This window comes from Carettochelys insculpta, chromosome 26 (assembly GCF_033958435.1).
Source record: "Carettochelys insculpta isolate YL-2023 chromosome 26, ASM3395843v1, whole genome shotgun sequence".
NCBI classification, from domain to species: domain Eukaryota; kingdom Metazoa; phylum Chordata; order Testudines; family Carettochelyidae; genus Carettochelys; species Carettochelys insculpta.
The window spans coordinates 15908336-15930160 of NC_134162.1; the positions used below are offsets into that span (position 1 = coordinate 15908336).

Genomic DNA, 21825 nt, shown 5'->3' on the forward strand with positions numbered 1-21825 from the left:
AATGCTTGGGAGATGTCTTGAAGTTTTGGGTCTCTGTCAGGAGCAGATGCAATTGTGTGCAAGGGCTTGACTATAAATGATGGATCGTGTGGTGTGTGCTGGATGGAAGCTGGCGGCACGTAGGTAAGTGCAGCAATCGGGGTTTCCGGTACAGTGGTGTTGATGTGGCCATCACTGATTTGCACTGTGGTGTCCAGGAAATTTATCTCTCATGTGAAATAGTCAAGGCTGAGATTGATGGAAGTGTGCAGATTGCTAAAATCTCTGTGGAATTCTTAGTCCCTTTACTGTGGGTCCAGATGATAAAGATGTCATAGATGTAGCATAAGTAAAGGAGAGGTAATAGGGGATGAGAAGGAAGGAATTGTTTTAAACTGGCCAAAAAAGTTAGGATACTCTGGGGCCATGCGGGTGCCTGTAGATGTGCCACTAATCTGGAGGTATAAGGTGTCAGTCAGTCTTGGTCACAGATACTCTTTCTCATTGTCAGGAGGACAGGTGGTAATCCGGGAACCAGATCATCAGCTGGTTATGAATCGATTCTACTGACTTCATTTTAAGTCCATGGAAATATGTCAGTTTACACCAGCTGAGGACTTGACTCTGGGAGCTTGCTGCTATTCTACCCAATGTGGTGCTTCTAAACGAACTTATTTGTAGCTTCTTTCTGTTTTAGTTTGGCAGAGATGTTTACTGTACTGAAATGCAGTTTAGTTGGCATGAGCATCATCTTAAATATTTTTGCAAGTTTTTCATGATATTTTCTAATTTTAAAGGAAAAGTGATCAACAAAGACTTGCGACACTACCTGAGCCTGCAGTTCCAGAAGGGGTCTATAGACCATAAACTTCAACAGGTGATCAGAGACAATCTTTACTTGAGAACCATCCCATGTAAGTATGTAGAATGCTAGCATAAATTTATCTATTTCAATCAAAATTTCGCATAGAATCCTGTAATCTTCTTTCCTTTGATCCTGTTACTTCACTCTTCTCCATTTCAATAGGAATTCCTTTGCATAAAGGATATTTTTATGTGGGCTCTTACCATCCATATGAAGAATGTTGAGTTAACTTGGTACACAATGGGAAATTAGTCTATTGATAAACCATACTTAAAGGATTGACATACCAGCTGGGGAGCTGACAATCGCTGGTCTCTTGGGCAATGTGGAGGTTAATCAGTTCCATGCTCCTGGAAGGGGAAAAGCTGGGGCTAGTATTCCTCCTCTAGCCCTTCAGTGTCACCCACATTGCACAGCCAGGAGGCAGCAGCAATTTAATGGGCCTGTGGCTCCAGTCGTTAGAGCAGCAGCAGCAATGAGGAGCCCTGGGCCCTAGGACAGTTGCATCTTTTGTGTACCCCCTTCCTCTCATCAGCAAGCCTAAAACCAGCAAACACATCAAAATTATCACAGTGGTCTTTTCTTGCCTTAGAATCTATGAATTATGTGTTAAAGCATTTATTGTCGTTTGTAGCTTCAGCCACAGTTATTTTTACTTAAAGCCTCAAAATTCCAAATACAGAGGAATTCAAGTGTGTCTGCATTCTTTTAAATTCGTTGGTACCACCGATTGAAATCTATTACAGAATGCAGTAGATAACAATGTAATGTCAGAGTAAGAGTAGGGAGGAGTGAGACATTGTTACTGTAATTAGTGTAATATAATGCTCACCATGGATTTTTGTTAATCTCTCTCACGTGCACATACATGCTACCTAGGCAGTTTTCTAACTTTGCATAAAGGGGAGATTAAGACCACCAGGTGGCCACTGGTAGTTGCAGAAAATGGGAAGGGCATGGAACAGAAGGTCCAATTGTAGAAATGCTGTTTGTGAGGAAGTACACCCTATTGGAAAATAATGCAGTGGAATGCAAAGGGGAAGTTAGGAGTGCAATTGTAAGGTGTCTAAACCTGAAATTAGTGGGATGAAGGGCGAAATTGTAGCATGGCCTAGTGCAATGTTTCTCAATTTTTATTTTATTTTTTTAAAAAACAAAGTACTTCCAGACTTCTCTTATGCACCTCCAAGGGTACATATACCACTGGTTGAGAAACATGGTCTTGAACTATTCAACCTGTCCAAATTTCTGTACCCTTTGCAGAAGTGAGATTTGTTTTACATGCCACCAAGTTACGCCTCACTTAAAAATACAAATAAAAACAGTGTAAAAATATCACAGAAGACTACTACTGAGAACTTGCTGGCTTTCTATCATCTTATTAGCCAATAAATGAATTGGAATAGAAATATTGTACTTAACATTTCAGCGTAAGGCATATGAAGCAGTAAAAACGAGTCATTGTCTGAATGAACTTTTAGATAGTACAGACTGGTCTCAGACGTATCTGTTAGTCTGTGTCTTTACAAAACCAAAAAGCAGCCCTGCAGCATCTTTAAGGACTCTCAATGTTATTAGTACTAATAAATGATATTAGTATTTAAGGTGCTACAGCACTGCTCTTTTTGTTTTGTGACTTAACTACTATTGTTTATGTGGCTTGTTTTAAACTAAGGCAAATACCTAGATAGGTGGATGCACCCCATGAAGTCCTCATTGCACCCCCAAGGGTACACATACCCATGGTTGAGAAACACTGGCCGAATGTTTTGGGAAAAAGAGAAACAACTTTCCTGAAATAGAACAGAAAGAGTAGAGTTGCACAGCTAGCATTAAGGAGAGGGCATCATGGGATGAGCCTCACTCCTTAATCTCCTGTGGGCTGTAATCGCTGGCATCTGGTAGCGTTTTCCCTTCTGCAAAGCCCACCAGTTAGCAAGTCTTCAACCAGGTATCATTAACAGGTTACTGCTCCTGCAACCTGAGTAAAAAGACATTTTTGTAATTTCACTCATCAGCTTTTTGTATTATAATGCCATTCAATTTCTTTTACTCGAGCCATGCTGTACGAGATATTTACTCATTTAAAATGACTCCTCATAGCTTTTATTTAGTTTAATTCAAGTCACCCATCACTGATCAGCTTCAGAGGTTATAAATATGATTAAAACACTTCATGATTTTTGCATGCTTGTACAATATTATTTGGCTCTTATGTTTTACCTTAAAATTATTTATTGGAGTGGTGCATTTTAATATTGTTTTACTTAAAATGCCTAAAAACCACCAAGTGTTCAGTGTAGTTTTGAAGCAAGAATTCACTGTTTAACAAACAAGCCAAGGCAAAGCTTTGCTGAAGTGAACGCCTTTCTGGTGCCAACAGGTACTGTAGGGAGCACACATGGCATTCATTAAATGAATGCTACAGGACAGTTCTGACCAAGCATAAGAGCTAAGGCACCTCATCTTTATTCACAAATATGAATGTTCGTGGATATTGAAAATCATTTAGCAATTCTAAAATGCAACCTGATTTTTAGGGAGTTAGGAGGATCCCAGTGGGGTTATCATAGCTTTTAGAACTACCACAAACTGACATCTTGGATAAAAATATGGACTTGTTTAGCTTACCAGTGGGTATCTATCAGTTTAAAGGACATCCTAGCAATTACTGAAATTCCTGTCTGAATTGTGCTTTTTTACATTACCATGCCATTGCATTTCTGTTATCCAGAAGTGATGCTGTACCTTCCACTTGGTAAACTGAGCATAAACACCATGCACTGTAATATGAACATATGTAAATGTATACATAGGAGTAAAGAATGTAGACCATACATAAACAAGGGGTACTATGTATATAAATGTTGAATCTGAAAAATATATTTGCATGTTATGGTAGATAACCAGCTGAACATGATCTCCCAGTTGTGACATGGTGCTCAAAAGAACTAATGGGACACTGGGGTGTACAAACAGGAGTCCCAAGAAGAAAAGTTCCTTTACTACCATATTTGCTCTGGTGTAATGGCTGCTAGAATACTGTGACCAGTTCTAATGCTCACAATTCAGAAAAGAGTTTTAAGTGGAAGGGTTCAGAGAAGAGCCATGTGAGCCTATGTCATAGAGTTGGTCAGACTATCACAGTGGTCTTTTCTTGCCTTAGAATTTATTACTTTAATGTTTACAGCATTTTTGTCATTGGTAGCTTTAGGCATAATTTTTTATTTAGCTGTTTTGTGACCAGTGTAGTTGATGGTTTGTGTCTTTGAACACTGATTTTTCTAACATCCAGCATGCCCAGGACTTACACCATGGAAAGTAAAATATCCATTTAATCTTCTGAGAAAATGAGTTTAAAAATAACCAGCAGGCCATATTCGTGGGAGGGGAACAATGAAGAAATGAGGTTCACATAATGATAGTACTGTTGACGTTGTTCTTTGGAGTAAAATTGACTAGTTTTTAAAAGATTGTTGAGGTTAAACTAGATGGTATAGAATAATGAATTGCTGCTATCCTTGCTTATCTTAACAAGAACTTTCTTGTTTGCATGACTGGCACATTTTGACAGTTTCTGAAACTAGCATAACCAGTTTGCTAGATTGCTTTGAAAGTTTGTCTGTTGCTAGGCAGCACTGTTTGCTCAGAGGAAGAATCATGCAGTGGCCAAGACTCATCGAAGTCCAGGTTCCATACTGATTTACACACTTAATTCTCATTTTGAAATATAAAAGTAGAAGTGAATTCATCTAATATAGTGTACAGGCATGCAAATGACTATAAAGACCAAAATAAATTAGATCCAACCCTATTATGTAAAAGGTGGTCAGAAGTCAATTTTGCATTTTTAGTGACTTCACTCATTACTGAATTCCCAAGAGCATTCCAAGTACATTAAGGAGATGATACATCATCATAATGGTGGCAGACTATATACAGCTATTCTAGAACATCCTCAGCCTCAAAATCTCTTAATATTTTTTTGGCCCAAGTCTCCAATTTCTGTACAGTAAATCTGCTAGGCTCTCAGCATGTGTGAACGTTTATTCTTCAGGTCACCTCATCCTCCATCTTTTCTCGCCTGTCTTTCTCTTACTGTAATTTGTAATTTCTAAACTCATCTTCCTCCCATCATCATAGCAAGATGCTTCCTTGTTAATTCCTATTTTCTCATCTTTTAAACAGTGTGTGCTTGTATGCTCGTGTAGGCCTGCACTCTAGAGCTCTATTTTATTCTTTAAATAATGCTTCACAGAAAGTTACATTCAAGTAATTTTAATTATTACAATGTGTTTTTATTCTCATTAATGGTTACTCACAAGGTAACTCTTGTCAGCCATAAGTTTGCTTTGTTAATGCTACACATTGAAAAATTAGGAGCACCCACGTGTATAAATAAGATCATTGCAGAATGGGAGCCACTGGTATAATAGGCGAATAATTTGAGGAAAGAAAAAACATTAATTAGAAAACTCATTAAGAATGGGTAGAAAATTCATTGAGCTGTGAATAGTGTGAGTGAACTACATCTCTCCTTTCCCTGTAAAATCAAGAGACCCTAGTGATATAAGTGAAATGAGGAGGCCTTTTCCTTTTGATTAAGTAGAAATTAAACTAAAAACTCAGGTTCACTAATGAATCTTATTTTTGGCAGGGAAGTAGATCTCATTGAAATCTCATACTATCCTTTACTGCTATTTTCACTTACTGTATATTTATTCTGATCTGGGATGGTGTCTTTCTAGATTGTTGCTGTTTTTCCGTACTTAATTTGTTGTGCTGTGTACTTTAAAAATCTTTAGTTAAGGAAGCATTTCAAGAAGTTCAAGTGATTTAACATTTAATGTTGTGTTTCAGCATACATTCCCTCACATACTTAGTTACCACTGGATTGGATAAAACTTAAGGGGTGTGTCTATGCAAGGAACTAACTTCGAAGTTAGGCGCTACTTCCAAGTAGCCAGGAGAGAGTCTACAGACATTTTCCTTTACTTAGGAGTTAACTTCAAAGTAGGGAGCCCAACTTCAAAGTCCTTAGTCATTCCTGGTAATGATTTGTGCCCTACTTGGAAATAGGGCATGTGTAGACGCTCAACTTCGAAGTTCTACTTTTGAAGTAATTTTTGTAGTGTAGACACAGCCAGGGTAAGTCTGTACTAGGGAAATAAACTGATTTCAGATAAACAGTTCTAGCTACGGGATTTGTGTAGCTAGAATTGTCATATCTGAATCGACTTACTTCCCCAGTGTAGTCCGAACCTCTGTCATCTCATATCAACATCCCTTACTCCATGCGATAGTGTGGAGTACAGGGGTCAACAGCTCAGCCCAGAAAGGTTGATTTTTGCTGCGTCTTCATCAGACACGCTAAATCAAACTCCGGAAGATTGATAGCAGCGCACTGACCTTCTAATAAGTATAGACATGGGGATAATAGGCATGATTGGAGTGTTGGTATGGAAGGGTACACCTGGCTCAGGAAGGATAGATGGGGAAAAGGGAGGAGGTGTTGTGTTATATATTAAAAATCTACACACTTGGACTGAGGTGGAGATGGACACAGGAAACGGATGTGTTGAGAGTCTCTGGGTTAAGCTAAAAGGGGTAAAAAACAAGAATGATGTCCTACTGGGAGTCTACTACAGGCCACCTACCTAGGTGGGAAGAGGTGGATGAGGCTTTTTTTTTTTTTTAAACAACAATCATCCATCCAGGGACCAGGATTTGGTGGTGATGAGGGACTTCAACTATCCAGATATACGTTGGGTAACTAACACAGCGACACACAGACTATCCAATAAGTTATTGGACTGCACTGGAGACAACTTTTTATTTCAGAAGGTTGAAAAACCTACTGGCGGGGGAAGCTGTCCTAGATTTGATTTTAACAAATAGGGAGGAATTGACTGAGAATCTGAAAGTGGAAGGCAGCTTGGGTGAAAGTGATCATGAAATCATAGAGTTCACAATTTTAAGGAAGAGTCAAAGGGAGAACAGCAAAATAGAGACAGTGGATTTCAGGAAGGCAGATTTTGGTAAACTCAGAGCTGATAGGTAGGGCCCCTTGGAAGCAAGACTGAGGGGAAAAATGACGAAGGAGAGTTGGCAGGTTTTCAAAGGAACGTTATTAAGGGCCCAAAAGCAAGCTATTGTGTCGGGTAGGAAAGATAGAAAATATGGCAAAAGACTGCCTTGGCTTAACCAGGAGACCTTGCATGATCTCAAAGTAAAAAAAAGGAATCATATGAAAAATGGAAACTAGGACAAATTACAAAGGCTGAATATAGGCAAACAACACAGGAATGCAGGGGCAAGATTAGAAAGAGAAAGGCAAAGGCACAAAATGAGCTCAAATTAGCTACAGGCACAAACGGAAACAAGACGACTTTTTATGAATATATGAGAAGCAAGAGGAAGACCAAGGATAGGGTAGACCCATCGTTCAGTGAGGAGGGAGAAACAGTAACAGGAGACTTGGAAATGGCAGAGATGCTTAATGACTTCTTTGTTTTTGTCTTCACCGAGAAGTCTGAAGAAGGAATGCCTAACATAGTGAATGCTAGTGGGAAAGGGGTAGGTTTAGAAGATAAAATAAAATAAAGTTAAAAATAACATAAAAGTTAGATGTTTGCAAGTCACCATGGCCTGATGAAATGCATCCTCGACTACTCAAGAAGCTGATAGAGGAGGTATCTGAGCCATTAGCATCTTTGGAAAATCATGCAAGAAAGGAGAGATTCCAGAAGACTGGAAAAGGGCAAATATAGTGCCCATCTATGAAAAGGGGGAATAGGAACAACACAGGAAACGACAGACCAGTCAGTTTAACTTCTGTGCCAGGAAAGATAATAGAACAAGTAATTAAGGTAATCAGCAAACACTTGGAAAGTGGTAAGCTAATAGGGAACAGCCAGCATGGATTTGTGAAGAACAAATCCTGTCAAACCAATGTGAGAGCTTTCTTTGGTAGGATAATGAGCCTTGTGGATGAAGGAGAAGCAGTAGATGTGGTATACCTAGACTTTGATAAGGCGTTTGATATGGTCTCGCATGATATTCTTATCAATAAACTAGACAAATGCAACTTAGATGGGGCTACTGTAAGGTGGGTGCAAAGCTGGCTGGATAACCATACTCGGAGTAGTTATTAATGGTTCTGAATCTTGCTGGAAAGGTATAACGAGTGGGGTTCCGCATTGAGACCAGTTCTGTTCAATATCTTCATCGATTTAGATATTGGCATAGAAAGTTTGCTTATTAAGTTTGCAGATGATACCAAGATAGGAGGGGTTGCAACTGCTTTGGAGGATAGGATCAAAATGATCTGGACAAATAGAGAAATGGTCTGAGGTAAACAGGATGAGGTTTAACAAAGACAAATGCGAAGTGCTCCACTTCAGAAGGAACAATCAGTTTCACACGTACAGAATGGGAAGTTGCTGTCTAGGAAGGAGCGTGGCAGAAAGGGATCTAGAGGTTATAGTGGACCACAAGCTAAATATGAGTCAACAGTGTGATGCTGTTGCAAAAAAAGCAAGCATGATTTTGGGATGCATTAGCAGGTGTGTTGTGAAAGAGACACGAGAAGTCATTCTTCAGCTCTGCTCTGCGCTAGTTAGGCCTCAGTTGGAGTATTGTGTCCGGTTCTGGGGACTGCATTTCAAGAAAGATGTGGAGAAATTGGAAAGGGTCCAGCAAAGAGCAACAAGAATGATCAAAGGTCTAGAAAACATGATCTCTGAAGAAAGGCTGAATGAATTGGACTTGTTTAGTCTGGAAAAAAGAAGATTAAGGGGGGGACATGATAGCGGTTTTCAGGTATCTAAAAGGGTGTCATAAGCAGGAGGGAGAAAACTTGTTCTTCTTGGCCTCTCAGGATAGAATAAGAAGCAATGGGCTTAAACTGCAGCAAAGGAGGCTTAGGTTGGATATTCGGAAAAAGTTCCTAACTGTCAGGGTGGTCAAACAGTGGAATAAATTGCCTAGGGAGGTTGTGGAATCTCCATCTCTGGAGATATTTAAGAACAGATTAGATAAATGTCTATCAGAGATGGTCTAGACAGTACTTGATCCTGCCATGAGGGAGGGGGCTGGACTCGATGACCTCAAGGTCCCTTCCAGTCCTAGCATTCTATGATTCTATGGTAGACAAGCCCTTAACTTCTGTCTTCAATTTATGTACAGTAATAGAGCACGTTTTGCATGGTGTCAAACTTTTAAATAGTGTTGTATAAAGTCTACACTGTCATCACATTTACTATGAATTGTATTAAATGTCTGCCAGTAATGCTTGTTAATCTAGACAAAAGCATGAGATGAGAAAGTAATTGCTCACTGGTGGCGGGGAGCAAAGGATTGCTTGTTTCATAGGCATTCTTTGTCATACGGGCACAAAAACAGTAACTAATTTTCATTTTAGACATGTTAAAATACTTTGAGGGAATTCGTGACAGTGATATACTGAAGGGCAGAAGTTATTTTCAGTTGGCTGTATCTTCCATATTGAATCATGTTAACTTTAAACTATTTGAATATTTTGGATGAATTACTTCATAAAAGTCCATGTGTTTTTATTCTTAAGATATTTCCACTTTAGTTCTACACTCAGTTTAAGATCAAAAGCCTTTTTCATTTAATAGATGGAGGTAAGATGCATGTCAAAACATATAATGAAAGTCAAATATGATACGCTAGTATTTTAAAACTGCTCTGGGTTCATTAGAAATGAAGGTAGACAGTTATCCCATGTGCCATGCCAGAGTTTCCCAAATTTAGAACATTTGTGTACCCCTTTTGGGACTTTGGCCTTATGAACATACCCTCTCTCCCAGTGCTGTCCCAGTACTTATTTCTTGATTTTTAGTCATGTATTTTCTGCTGCATACCTCTTGAAATCCTTTCAAGTATGTGGGTGATGACGTGTGCCACACTTGTGGAAACAGTTTTGTAGGTGATAAGAAAATGCATGTTCTTGTTGCCCATGTCAGTTTCACAGCTATAGTGCAACCTACTGTCCTTGCTAAAATGGCTACTACTTAGCCTGTATGCTAGAACTAGGCCCTTAGTTCCTTCGCATCATTTGTATTGAGTACCAGAGCTGGTGACTATGAAGATGTGGCTGCCCTTTGGCATTCTCTGAGCTGGTGTAGATATCCCTCCACAGCATGCACAGGTCCTTCTGTGTGGCCTCTCAGCTTGCAGCTTCTGTGGCATACCTTCATTATGTGCTTAACAGACCTTAAGAATAGCCATATTGGATCAGACCAGGGATCCATCTAGTTCATTATCCTGTCTTCTGATGGTGGCCGAGGTCAGGTGCCTCAGAGGGAATGAATAGAGTAGGCAGTCATCAAGTGATACCTCCCATGTATTCCATTCTCAGCTTCTGACAGAGGCTAGGGACACCATTCCTGCCCTTGAAAGAACTATCTCAGCAAGATAAAGTTCACCTTATTTGCATAATTTGACATTGATTTAAAAAATTATTTCATGCATTTTGGTTACACTACAGCACTAAGTTGACAGAAATTTCCCAACAAAACTTATGTCGACAGAGTGCAGCCACGCACACAAGCAAATCAGGAGAGCTCTCCTTTGTTGACAGAACAGCCAGACAAAACAGGTGCCCAGAAGCACAGCAGACAGGGCTACCCATTGTTGTGGATGCCCTGTCTCTCGAGAGAAGGGCTGACAACTCCTCTCCCCTCCCCTTCCCCCCACCCAGGGCGTCCACACAGCTTTTTTGTTTACAAAATCTGTCAACAGCAGCATTATGTGTCAAAGCTTTGAGGCAGAACACTGCCAGCAAATTTACTGTGGTGTTGAGATACTTGCAACAAACCGTGTTTTGTGTGTATACGTATAAGTTTTGTTGACAAAACTGGGGTTTTGTTGGCAAAACTTGCTAGTGTAACCATAGCTTTTGAGCTGTTACAGGGAGCAAAAAGCATCTGATAGTGGGGGGAATATTTCATTTATGGATTTACATGATTTGTCCAGAAAAATTGCCATGACCATAAGAATGTTAGAAATATGTATAAACTATATCCCCAAAATAACGCAGAGCAATGAACAATTGTTTGTGTTAATAATGAAATCTTAACATGGGAGCTTATGATGCACGTGCAACTGGACCCTGAATAATAGAAGAAAGGTAGAATAACCAGAAGTAAGTTGGGGAATTGTGAGCACTATTGCTTTTTTGTTGTTCATAATAGCGCAAAATGATGCCCCATGTTTTGCAGACATCAGAATGTGAAAGGATGTAGACTTGTTCGTCAGAGACATAACTTTAGATATGTGAGTGGTGGTTTTTTTGCCCCTCAGTTGGGGAAAAAGGATTCCTGTAACTGGCTGATGATCAGGATGGCATTCATAAAATCAAGGTGCTAATGTTTTGGGATTTGAATGTTAGTTTTTAGGAAGTTTAAATGCTGGTATCAAAATTTCTTTTTGCATGCCCTTCATAACACTAGATTTAATAAATTTATGAGGCCTTCTATTTCTTCTTAAAATACCCTTTCTTATTCCTGCATAATTTATTGACCTAGTTTCACATACTGGAGTGTTCACTTTCATGAGACTGTTCTGATCTTTATCTTGCCCAAATAGTACTGTAGCTGTGCAAAGCTTAAAATACCCACTGTTTCTTTTTATGTTGAATTCTGCAAGAGAGAGTATTTTTGTAAATCAACAGCACAAGACAAACCATACAACAGTTGTTGCTTTGTTTTTCAGGCACTACACGGGCTCCGAGGGGTGGAGAGGTCCCAGGGGTGGACTACAATTTCATTCCTGTTGAGCAGTTTAAAGCATTGGAAGAAAGTGGAGCCTTGCTAGAAAGTGGAACGTATGATGGTATGTCACACAATAGGAACATAAAAACCTACACAGTTTGAGGAATTTGATGGTGTTAGTCCTCATTCTTTTTGTCTCAGGCATGCTCTAAACTAGCAATGTATGTCAGTATAATTGTCATTCAAAGGTGTGCCGTAATTCTGACTTAGGTACACCGACCTAACGCCAGGTGTAGACAGCAGTGTGTTGGTGGAAGGGCTTCTATTCAGTAACTACTATTTCCTGGGGGTTGTGTGGGCGGGGGGAGTAGGGCATCTACATGAATGAGATTTGTCCCCATTGGCGTAAGTAGCATCTGTATTAGAGTGCTACAGTGGTGCGCATGCCGCTACAGTATTTTTAATTTAGCCAAGTCCTAAATTTAGATCCTTATACTCCTGAAGAGTAGATACTGGTTCTGTACCCTTGCAAAGCGCTGTTATCCAAATTATATTGATGAGGTAACTGTGGAACAAAGTGGTTGTCTTTTCCCAGCTCACCCTTAGATAGGGACCCAGTCGTAGGACCCATGTGTCCTGGCAGGTGTTCAGTTCACTTTAACACTTGTTGCCTTTGCATACCATTGTGCTTTACAGTCATTCTAAAATCTTGTACATATGTTTCCTTGACTTCTGCTCTAGACTGTGTGTGGAAAATTTTCTGTGGCATTAATTTTTGGTTGTTATGAAATTTATGATGAAGTTTTTCTAAAAGTTTCTAATTAATAATCCTCTTATGTCACCTTTCCACTTTTAGTATTTTAGGATAATATTTGCTAAAAGCTATCCTAATGAATTGCTAGCTTTGTTTTTATTACTATCGTGGTTGTTTTGATTGGTGGTTGTAATTAAGAAAAGTCTCTCCAATAAGAACACTTCTCTACATTTGATTTTTAGCTTTCATCACTAACTCCTGACTTTGTCAATTAAAATTTAAATACAGGAGATTCCAGTTAATAGCAATCCTGACACTATCAGCCTCCAGTTAATGACAACCAGTCCCCTCTGATTAGCATAAGTGCCAACAGTATCTGAGTATTTGCAACAGTATACTGCTTTATAGTGACTTTTTGAAGGAGGACCCCACCTGCAAGTTGGTTTGTGTGGCTGCTGCCAGGGAAGAAAATGTTAGGTGGGGCCTGCCAGTTCTGGCTGTCACCCCCAAACCTGCCTGCAGTCAGTACTTGGCCCATCCATCCCATTGCTGCTTTTTAGGCTACAGACAGGCGAACTTGCCTGCACACAGGGATCACACATGACATAAGTATGTAGTGCCACTCCCTTCAAGGAGACTGCAGGCAGGAAATGAAGCAGTGGGAAGCACAGCGCACTAGCCCCCAAGCCAACACCAGGAAAACTATGGCATCTTGGTCTCTGTAGAAAGCCTTGGCCTGGAAGCTGCTGGCAGTCCCTCTCCGTATGGCTGCCTTCCCTGCAGTCCTAGCATTTGATCTTGCTCATCATGTTATGACTTGGTGTGTTGGATCACTGAAGCATTATCTAAATGTCAGCTAACCTTGATCTAATACATTATAAACATGTATGTGCATGTATACATAAAGGTGCTTCTTTGGTAGAAGAGTACAAATCACGGCCTTCCCATGTAAGCTATCCTCTTCTTAATTAAATAGCTGTGGAAGCACACATGATATTGTCATAGCTACTGTTAACTCTGATCTGTGAGTCAAAGAATTGGTCTTCTGTCGTCAACAAGGTCTTCCAAATGCACAAATCAGATTACAGAATCAAAACCTGAATTAGGAAATTGTCCAAGCATATGTAAGTCCTTTAAGGACCCTTACACATTTTGTACTTGTAATTATAAGTTCTTCCCCATTTGGATATACAGTCTCCTGACTTCTATTGCATAAAATTTCTGCAATCTTAATTGTCTTCAGTGTCTCTTTTTAACTGGAAATGCTTATCCAACCAGTTATGCACCCACCTTTATAGTAGCTCCATCTAGGTTACGTTTCCCACTTAGGAGAAGTTCATGCAAGACTAAATCAAATAACTTACTGAAGTCTAGATATACCATATTTGCTTCCCCTTATCTCAAAGGCTTGTTATGTCATCAAAGAAAGCGGTCAGGTTGGTTTGACATGATTTGTTCTTGACAAATCCATGCTGACTGTTACTGACCACCTTATCTTCTTGATGTTTGTAAATGGATTGCGTAATTATTTGCTTTATTATCTATCTTGGTACAGAAGTTAAGATGACTTGTCTGTAATTCTTGTGTTGTCCTTATTCCCCTTTCTATAGATGGGCACTATATTTGTCCTTTTCTAGGCTTCTGGAATCTCGCCTCTCTTCCATGTCTTATCAAAAATAATATCCAATGGCTCAAATATCTCCCCAGTCTGTTCTTGAGCGTTCTAGGATGCCTTTGATCAGGCCTTGGTGACTTGAAGACCATTTACATTTTCTAAGTAATTTTTAACTTTTTCCTTCCCAGCTTTAGTTTTTGAACCTACCCCATTTTCACTGTCATTAACTGTTGGGTATCCAGTCACCCTCACCCTTCTTGGTGAAAACTGTTACTGAAGAGGGACATAAACTCTGTTTTTGAAGATAACTACAGTAGCTAAATCAGCGTCTCAAATGTAATCTTTTATGTAGAACATAATAACCTGGCTCCTCAGAAGTTTTCTTCTGGGTTAAAACCTGGTGCTGAAGGTTTCTAAGTGGGAACAAACTTATTAATTTTAGTTTTGGATTTTTTAGAATATATTTAAAACATCTTAGTCTAGATAACCTTAATTCATGTTGTTTGTTTCTTTCAATAAAAATCTGGCATGCCTGCCTGCCTGCCTGCCTGCCTCTCTGTAAAACATACACACACGCACAAAATATTCCATGAAAACTATTGAAGTAAAAAGCTACTTTTATGCACTGGAATTTACATAATCTGTATTAATACTGATTTCGTGAAAAATTTCAAGTGATTACATCAGTGACTGAAGCTGCTTCTAGAATAAATGCGTACTAGAAATTGTGTGAAACCTTCTCTGCGCAAATGATGGCATTTCTAAAGTACTATTATGATTTATTGGACATTTTTGTAAAGTTTAATCCTGCACTAATATGAAAAATAAAATAAATGTATATTTCTGTCAAACAAAGAAAAATTAGTCTCTCGAATCCAAGCTCTTCCAATTGTGCTGTGGTTTTTCAGCACATAAGTATACACAATTGTCCGGGATCTGGAGAGCACCTCAGCAACTAGACCTCACAAGCCAGGCTTACTCAAAGCTTTCACCTTAACCCCCATTTAAGTCTGATCCTTAATGATATTGGAATATAGATTTTGTTTTGACTGGATAAAATATTAAATAAATTACCAAATGCTAACCCAGCTAAACTCTGTGCTCAACACTCTGGTTAAAATCATAGGACTAATGAAGAGAAGACAGCCAGTTATTTAAATTCTGTATGAGTATTTATTTTATTGGGGGCGGAGGAGGGAAGCTGATCCTTAACATATGTAACATATTAGAATCAGTGTTTTTGGTTTTCTTGGGTATAATTCAACACTGAATTGATTTATTAATAGCTATATTAGGTAAGCAAATAATCAGCTGAAAACTTGACTACAGCGCTAAGAAATCAGTTTTTTTAAATTGCTTTTGTTCAAATAGATATTTCACATATCAGGAAAAAAAAATCCTTGTTAGCTTTAAGCTGCCTACAGGCTTCATTTTACTCCCGATTAGTTAATTACTATATGCTGTACATTAGAACAAAAATTATTCTGATTTTTTCATAGTAACCCCCCACTTTACTCCTACCAAGATCTGTTGTTAGTCTCTGGAACATTTGTGAACGCAAAGTAACAGGACAAATCAGTCTCTTGATTTGGAAACCCATGTAGAGCAGCAAATTTATAAGTAAATGCATTTATACCCAAATGCAGAATGAGAGCATTAGCAGAAAAAGTGAAGCTGTAAATTAGTCTTTGAACATTCATCACTTAACTGATAATGCCAATTTCTTAAATACTGTAGTAAATTATATTTTCATTCAGGTATTCCAACAAACTATGACATTGTGTCAGTAGAATATGTACTGTGATTTCTGTGAGCATAGCGATCTTCAGCAGATACTACTGCTTCTAAATAGATCTGCTGCTTAATTCCAGGTAACTTCTATGGTACCCCAAAGCCTCCGGCAGAACCCAGTCCCTTTCAGCCAGACCCAGTGGATCAAGTTCTTTTTGACAATGATTTTGATGCAGAATCCCAGAGGAAAAGAACTACATCGGTCAGCAAGATGGAAAGAATGGATAGCTCTCTCCCTGAGGAGGAAGAGGAGGAAGAGAAGGAAGCACTTAATGGCAGTGGTGGTACAGGTGTGTAACAACGGGAGAAATTCCTAATGGCAGTCAACATTTTAATCAACCAAATCTTCGCTCCAAAATTTTCAGATTAACTTGGATAAGAGCATTTTCACATGCTTCAGAACTGATTGGACACAACTGGTGTAGATTCTCTACGGAACAGTGCAAGTGCTGTTCTCTTTGGGCAGGTCTACACTAGCCATGAGTCAGTCTTCTTCATATGCAGTTCCAGCTACAACAATTAGGTAGCTTGAATTGACTTACTCAGTCGACTTATATGGCCATCCTCACAAAGGGAGGTCAACAGGAGAATCTCTCCCACTGACCTCCCTTACTCCTCACATTAATGAGGAGTACAGGGGTCAACTGTCAGGTCCTGATAGTTTCATTGTGCATGTCCCCACTAGGTGCATGAAATCGAACTCCTAACCAGGTCGATCTCCCAGTAAGTGTAGATGTTCCCTTTGATGGGAAATGCAGTAAGTAGTCTGCCTTGATCTGTTCCAATGTTGTTGTTTTTTTCAGCCTAGGCTGAAACAAGTATGAGGCTGATGCCTGTTTGGCAAGGGAAGAACAGAACTTACTGTGTTCGCTTCAGTTTTTTAAAGTTCACAGGAAAAATCCCACCTAATGGTAAAAAAAAAGATAAAATACTGTGATGTTGGGCATTGTCTTATAGTGAGAACAAAAGGGATGTGTCTTTGTGAGCAAAGCAGCATGAAAATCTTACCTGTAACACTTTGCTTTAAACAACTTCAGAAAACAGAGAGAGACATTCACATTCTTCTGACTGGATGAAGTCTGTTCCTAGTTACAACCAGACAAGCAGTTCCATGGATTTCAGAAATTACTTGTCAAGGGATGAGAGCCTAGAGCCTCTACCCACGAACTGGGAGATGGCCTACACAGACACAGGCATGGTCTACTTCATAGAGTAAGTAGAAGTTTTGTATTCATTATAGCTTTAACTTTGCTACCTGAAATGCATGAGCTCTGAGAGTCTGTAATTAGTATCCAGAGAAATGTCTGCTCATTTTTGTCTTCTTGCCTACCCACCTTTTATTTGCTTATGTATTTGCATGAAAACATCTTCTGGCTTTGAAGTCTCAATCTGTTCCCACTCTGTGATCCTCACCAAATCACCAGTTTTGTGTGTTGACTTCATGGTGGTTCCTGTGAAGATTATAACAATGTCAGTGATAACTTATGGTCAGAAGTTGAAGAGGGTAAGGTGTAGGTTAGATATTAGGAAAAACTACTTCACCAGGCAGGTGGTGAAGCACTGGAATCTGTTGCCTAGAGAGGTGGTGGATTCTCCATCCCTTGAGGTTTTTAAGTCCTGGCTGGACGAAGTCCTGGCTGGGATGACTTAGTAGGGGTTGATCCTGCTTGAAGCAGGGGGCTGGACTAGATGACCTCCTGAGGTCCCTTCCAGCCCTGTGATTCTGTGATAACAGGGATCTTGATCTGAGGGATAAGCTACAGGAATGAGGTGCATATCACAGTATCCCTACTTGGTGTCATCAGCATTGTCATGCAAGTATCTTTTCCTTTCTGCCAATCTTTGTAGATGGATACTTGCACAGGGATCTTAGCTACCATATATAGGGACCTAAGTGAAGTGTTTATTTTCATAAAATACATAATCCAGATGGGGAAAGAATTTGTGTAAATGCTATTAATATGAGAATTATTTGTCTCCTAAATAAATTAGGTGAGAAAGCACAATGGTTTCATCTACAAAGTCCGGTTAATTATGGTGTGCAGTCTGCATCATACTGAAGGTCAAGCTGAGGTTGTGTGTTGCTACCTAAATAAAAATCTATTTTTATGTACTGTTGCTGTGCACAATTTCGTTGTAATCCATGAGATTCCCCTATTCTCTGTGTTCTGCCTGTGAAGTCTAGTATGTAATGGAATATGAAAAGCAACCCATAGACTGTGTAATATTTTGTTTCATGAATTATAAAGTAACAGACCACACTAAAGGCTAAGCATAGGCAGAAGTTAGGGATTTTTTTCTCCAAGGTGAAAAGTATTTGATTTCCTCTAACTTTTTGTTGTAGAGTCAATGATCAATGTCTGGAAGGCTTTGTCATACTTTGTACGTGGAAAAATAAATCATACGGAGAACAACATATGGACTGAGCTACCTAACGCTGATTTATAGGGCAGAGTTAGAAATCCCAGAGAAAAGGGGTTTATAATCAGAGGATCAATAGACCAGCTTTTAGATAACCCTGCTCACTTGCATTACTGTGTTGACTTGGAGTTAACAAGTACCATATATTTCTGTAGTATAATAAGTGCTACTTGTAATGGGAAGAACAAAATCACTAATCTTGCAAACTTACTGGCAATTTCTTGTGTGCTTTGATTCAGAATGGTAGCATCCTTTACACCTATATTCATATTGTGATTTAAAAAAAAAAACTTGTTTTTGGGAGTACTCAGGTTGTACATTTGAACCTCCGTATCCCATGTGTCACTAATTGTGGAACACTGCGTGGCCTTCCCCCAGATGGGGAAACAACAGCACAGAGCTGCTTTTCAGCAGGGGGCAGTGCCTAGAAGCAACAGGGTAGACAGAGCCATGCATCCCCTGGGAGTGGGGTGACAGATAAGCACCTCATCCCTATCCCTCTCATGTCCAGACTCCACAGTGCCTCCCTGGCCTGGCAAAATACAGCATACCTAGTTTACTAATTAAAGAAGGTCAAGTGTATTAACTTTTTAACTGTTAAGAGATGCTATTGTAGCTCAACAAGTTTTTCTCTATTCCCTTTCCCAAAGTTCTTTTCATGATCAGTGTGTCTAACACATTTTTAAAGATTACAAAACATCTACTGTCTATTCCCCAGAATTAATTTTTTTGAAGACACACAAGGAAAAAGTTTGTGTTTTGGGTCTGTTCTGATGAGAACCAAAAGGGACAGGTGTATTAAGTGGGTTCTTATTGCACTGCCTCTGTTTGTTCTAAACTGAACTCTCAGGTACAGCTACAGAGCTCTGCGGAGCCGCTTGAGTTCTGCCCCATACACAGATTGTATTGACTATTGAGGTATCTAATATTTTTTGACAGGTGTAACCTAGGCTTACCTCATGCCCATCAAGCCTGCTACTTTCAGAGTAAAACTGTCTAGGCTGTGGTTGTTAATATGCACCTTAGAAATATTTTTCACTGTTAAGTAATGTTGGCAACTCTGTAACTTCCCGTGTCAGTGACGAGCCTCCAGTGTGTAGTAGTAACTATTTTAAGTGGTATCTTTCTTTGGCAGCATTTTGATGTGACAGGTGACAACTTCAGGCACACTGAGCTACAACCAAAGATTTGCATGTGGAAGGAGATGTAGGAAGAGAGGTGCCAAGTGTAACAGGTTAAATCCTGTGTTTTGGGCATCTTTTCACGTCTCTCCTGTATCTCCTTCTGTTTTTCTGTTCCTCACTGAGTTGTCCTATATTCTACAGTCACAACACCAAGACAACCACTTGGCTTGATCCTCGGCTCTGTAAGAAAGCCAAAGCTCCTGAAGACTGTGAGGATGGAGGTGAGATGTTTCAGAATTCTGTTTGTCTTCTACATTTTTTGCACGCTTTGGATGTTGTATTTCTTACATGACAACAAGGCTCACATGGTACCCAGTCTGCACGTTACCAGTAGAGTTTTTGAAGGCACAAAACGTGTTTCTAGAATGGTGTTAGTTTTATTCCAGAGCCTTCATTTCTTTTCTGCCACTTGAGACTAACCAAATAACTCAGTTGTGCCTCCAAATGCAACCTGGAATAGCAGTTTATGTAAGTTCTTGTTTCAAGGTCAAATTCATCTGAAACCAAATAGAATTCCTAAGAAATCAGCTGTATTTGCTTGTTTACTGACCAAAACTGGCTATCTAGTCAGTTTGACTTAGTTTGAGGGGCCTTATTTGTGGATTTTGCCAGTAATGAATCCTTAAGCTATTCTAGTAAGAGGCTTCTGTGCCACACTCCAATGCTTTGGGTATTGGTGGTTGTTGGCAAGAGGATACTATACTATAGCCGTGTCTACGGGTGCACGCTACTTCGCAGTAGCAGCAATACCTTCGAGATAGCACCTGTCACGGCTACACGTGTTGGGTGCTATTTCGATGTTAACATCGACGTTAGGCGGTGAGACGTCGAAGCCGCTAACCCCATAAGGGGATGGGAATAGCGCCCTACTTCGAAGCTGAACGTCAAAGTAGGGCACATGTGGACGATCCGCGTCCCGCAACATCGAAATAGTGGCGTCCGCCATGGTGGCCATCAGCTGAGGGGTTGAGAGACGCTCTCTCTCCAGCCCCTGCGGGGCTCTATGGTCACCGTGTGCAGCAGCCCTTAGCCCAGGGCTTCTGTCTGCTGCTGCTGCAGCTGGGGATCCATGCTGCATGCACAGGGTCTGCAACCAGTTGTCGGCTCTGTGGATCTTGTGTTGTTTAGTGCAACTGTGTCTGGGAGGGGCCCTTTAAGGGAGCGGCTTGCTGTTGAGTCGGCCCTGTGACCCTGTCTGCAGCTGTGCCTGGCACCCTTATTTCGGTGTGTGCTACTTTGATGTGTAGACGTTCCCTCGCAGTGCCTATTTCAATGTGGTGCTGCACAACGTTGATGTTGACGTTGCCAGCCCTGGAGGATGTGTAGACGTTATTCATCGAAATAGCCTATTTCGATGTTGCTACATCGAAATAAGCTACTTTGATGTAGGCTTCACGTGTAGACGTAGCTTATGAGAGCTACTAAGGTAAACAGTAGCCCTTAATTGAAGAGATGGGAGTGTCTATGGTCTTCATAGGAATTTACCTTTTATTGGGCCAAGAGCACTAGACATTAAATACTTGGGAGCAAGACTGCTGAATAACAGATGGATTTATTGTAGGAGTATTTTAAAATCTCTGCAACGCTTGCATGTTTTAAGCATTGGTGTCTTATTTCCTTTTAGGATAGAGCCCTAAAATACAATATAAATACTTACATATTTTAGATGCCGGAAAATATGAGAACATATCTAAAGAATCCTTATACTCTTTATATCCCTCTGGCATCTCAACCCTGTCGAAATTAATTTGATTTAAACTTTCCCTTTTTGTCAGGTTTCATGTGAGTAATTTTTTAACAGAAGTCTGAATCTTTGAGATGTGCAAGTGCTCAGGAGAATTAATTTTTCCTCAGCTGTCTCATGGCTCCCTATGGTGGCAGAGGTTAAGCGTTCTCTCAGTAAAACTTAGTGGGTGGAAACAAACAGACTTTTCCTGCTTTATAGAGTGACAGATGTTTGCAAATCATAATTTAAGCAGGGTTCCCAGGTTAAAGTTTTTATCCATCGTGCTTTCTTTTTTCAAGCAAAATTGTATCCTTTAAATAGAGAAGAGGCAAATGCCAGTCTGCAGTACCAACTAGATACCTAATTTTGTTAGAAATATGGTACATTTTGACCCTGAGTAATGATTCAGTGCTATTGGAACTGTTATCTTGAAATAACATGGATAGCAACTGGTTCTTCGGTTCCATGGGTAAGATGACCTGTTCTATAGTCACTGTTAGGGGAAGGAAGAGTCGGCAGTTTTTGTCCTGTGTGTTACGAAGCTTGTTCATCCGTGATACAGAATTTCCACAGCTAATCATTTTCAAACATGCTAATCCTGAGCTGTTCTTATATCACTGTTCAACCTGTACAGACCTCTCTAATCCAAACCCTCTCATCCTGGCAACATCTGTAATCCAGCATAATTTTAGTTAGCTGGATGACCACTTATCATGGGTGTGGCCAAATTTCCTAGGGTCTCATAAAGTCT

The 21825-nt window shown here is 39.8% G+C and overlaps 1 protein-coding gene across 5 annotated transcripts in view; it reads left to right on the forward strand.

Moving 5' to 3' along the window:
• The window catches only part of MAGI3 (membrane associated guanylate kinase, WW and PDZ domain containing 3), a 194052-nt gene that overhangs the window by 97958 nt on the left and 74269 nt on the right, over positions 1–21825 (forward strand). For all 5 annotated transcript variants that reach the window (XM_074977889.1, XM_074977890.1, XM_074977892.1 and 2 more), the window contains exons 2-6: positions 777–893; positions 11585–11704; positions 15824–16033; positions 16781–16955; positions 19490–19569. In XM_074977889.1, the coding sequence (XP_074833990.1) occupies positions 777–893; positions 11585–11704; positions 15824–16033; positions 16781–16955; positions 19490–19569 (702 nt within the window). The remainder of the gene's footprint in view (positions 1–776; positions 894–11584; positions 11705–15823; positions 16034–16780; positions 16956–19489; positions 19570–21825) is intronic.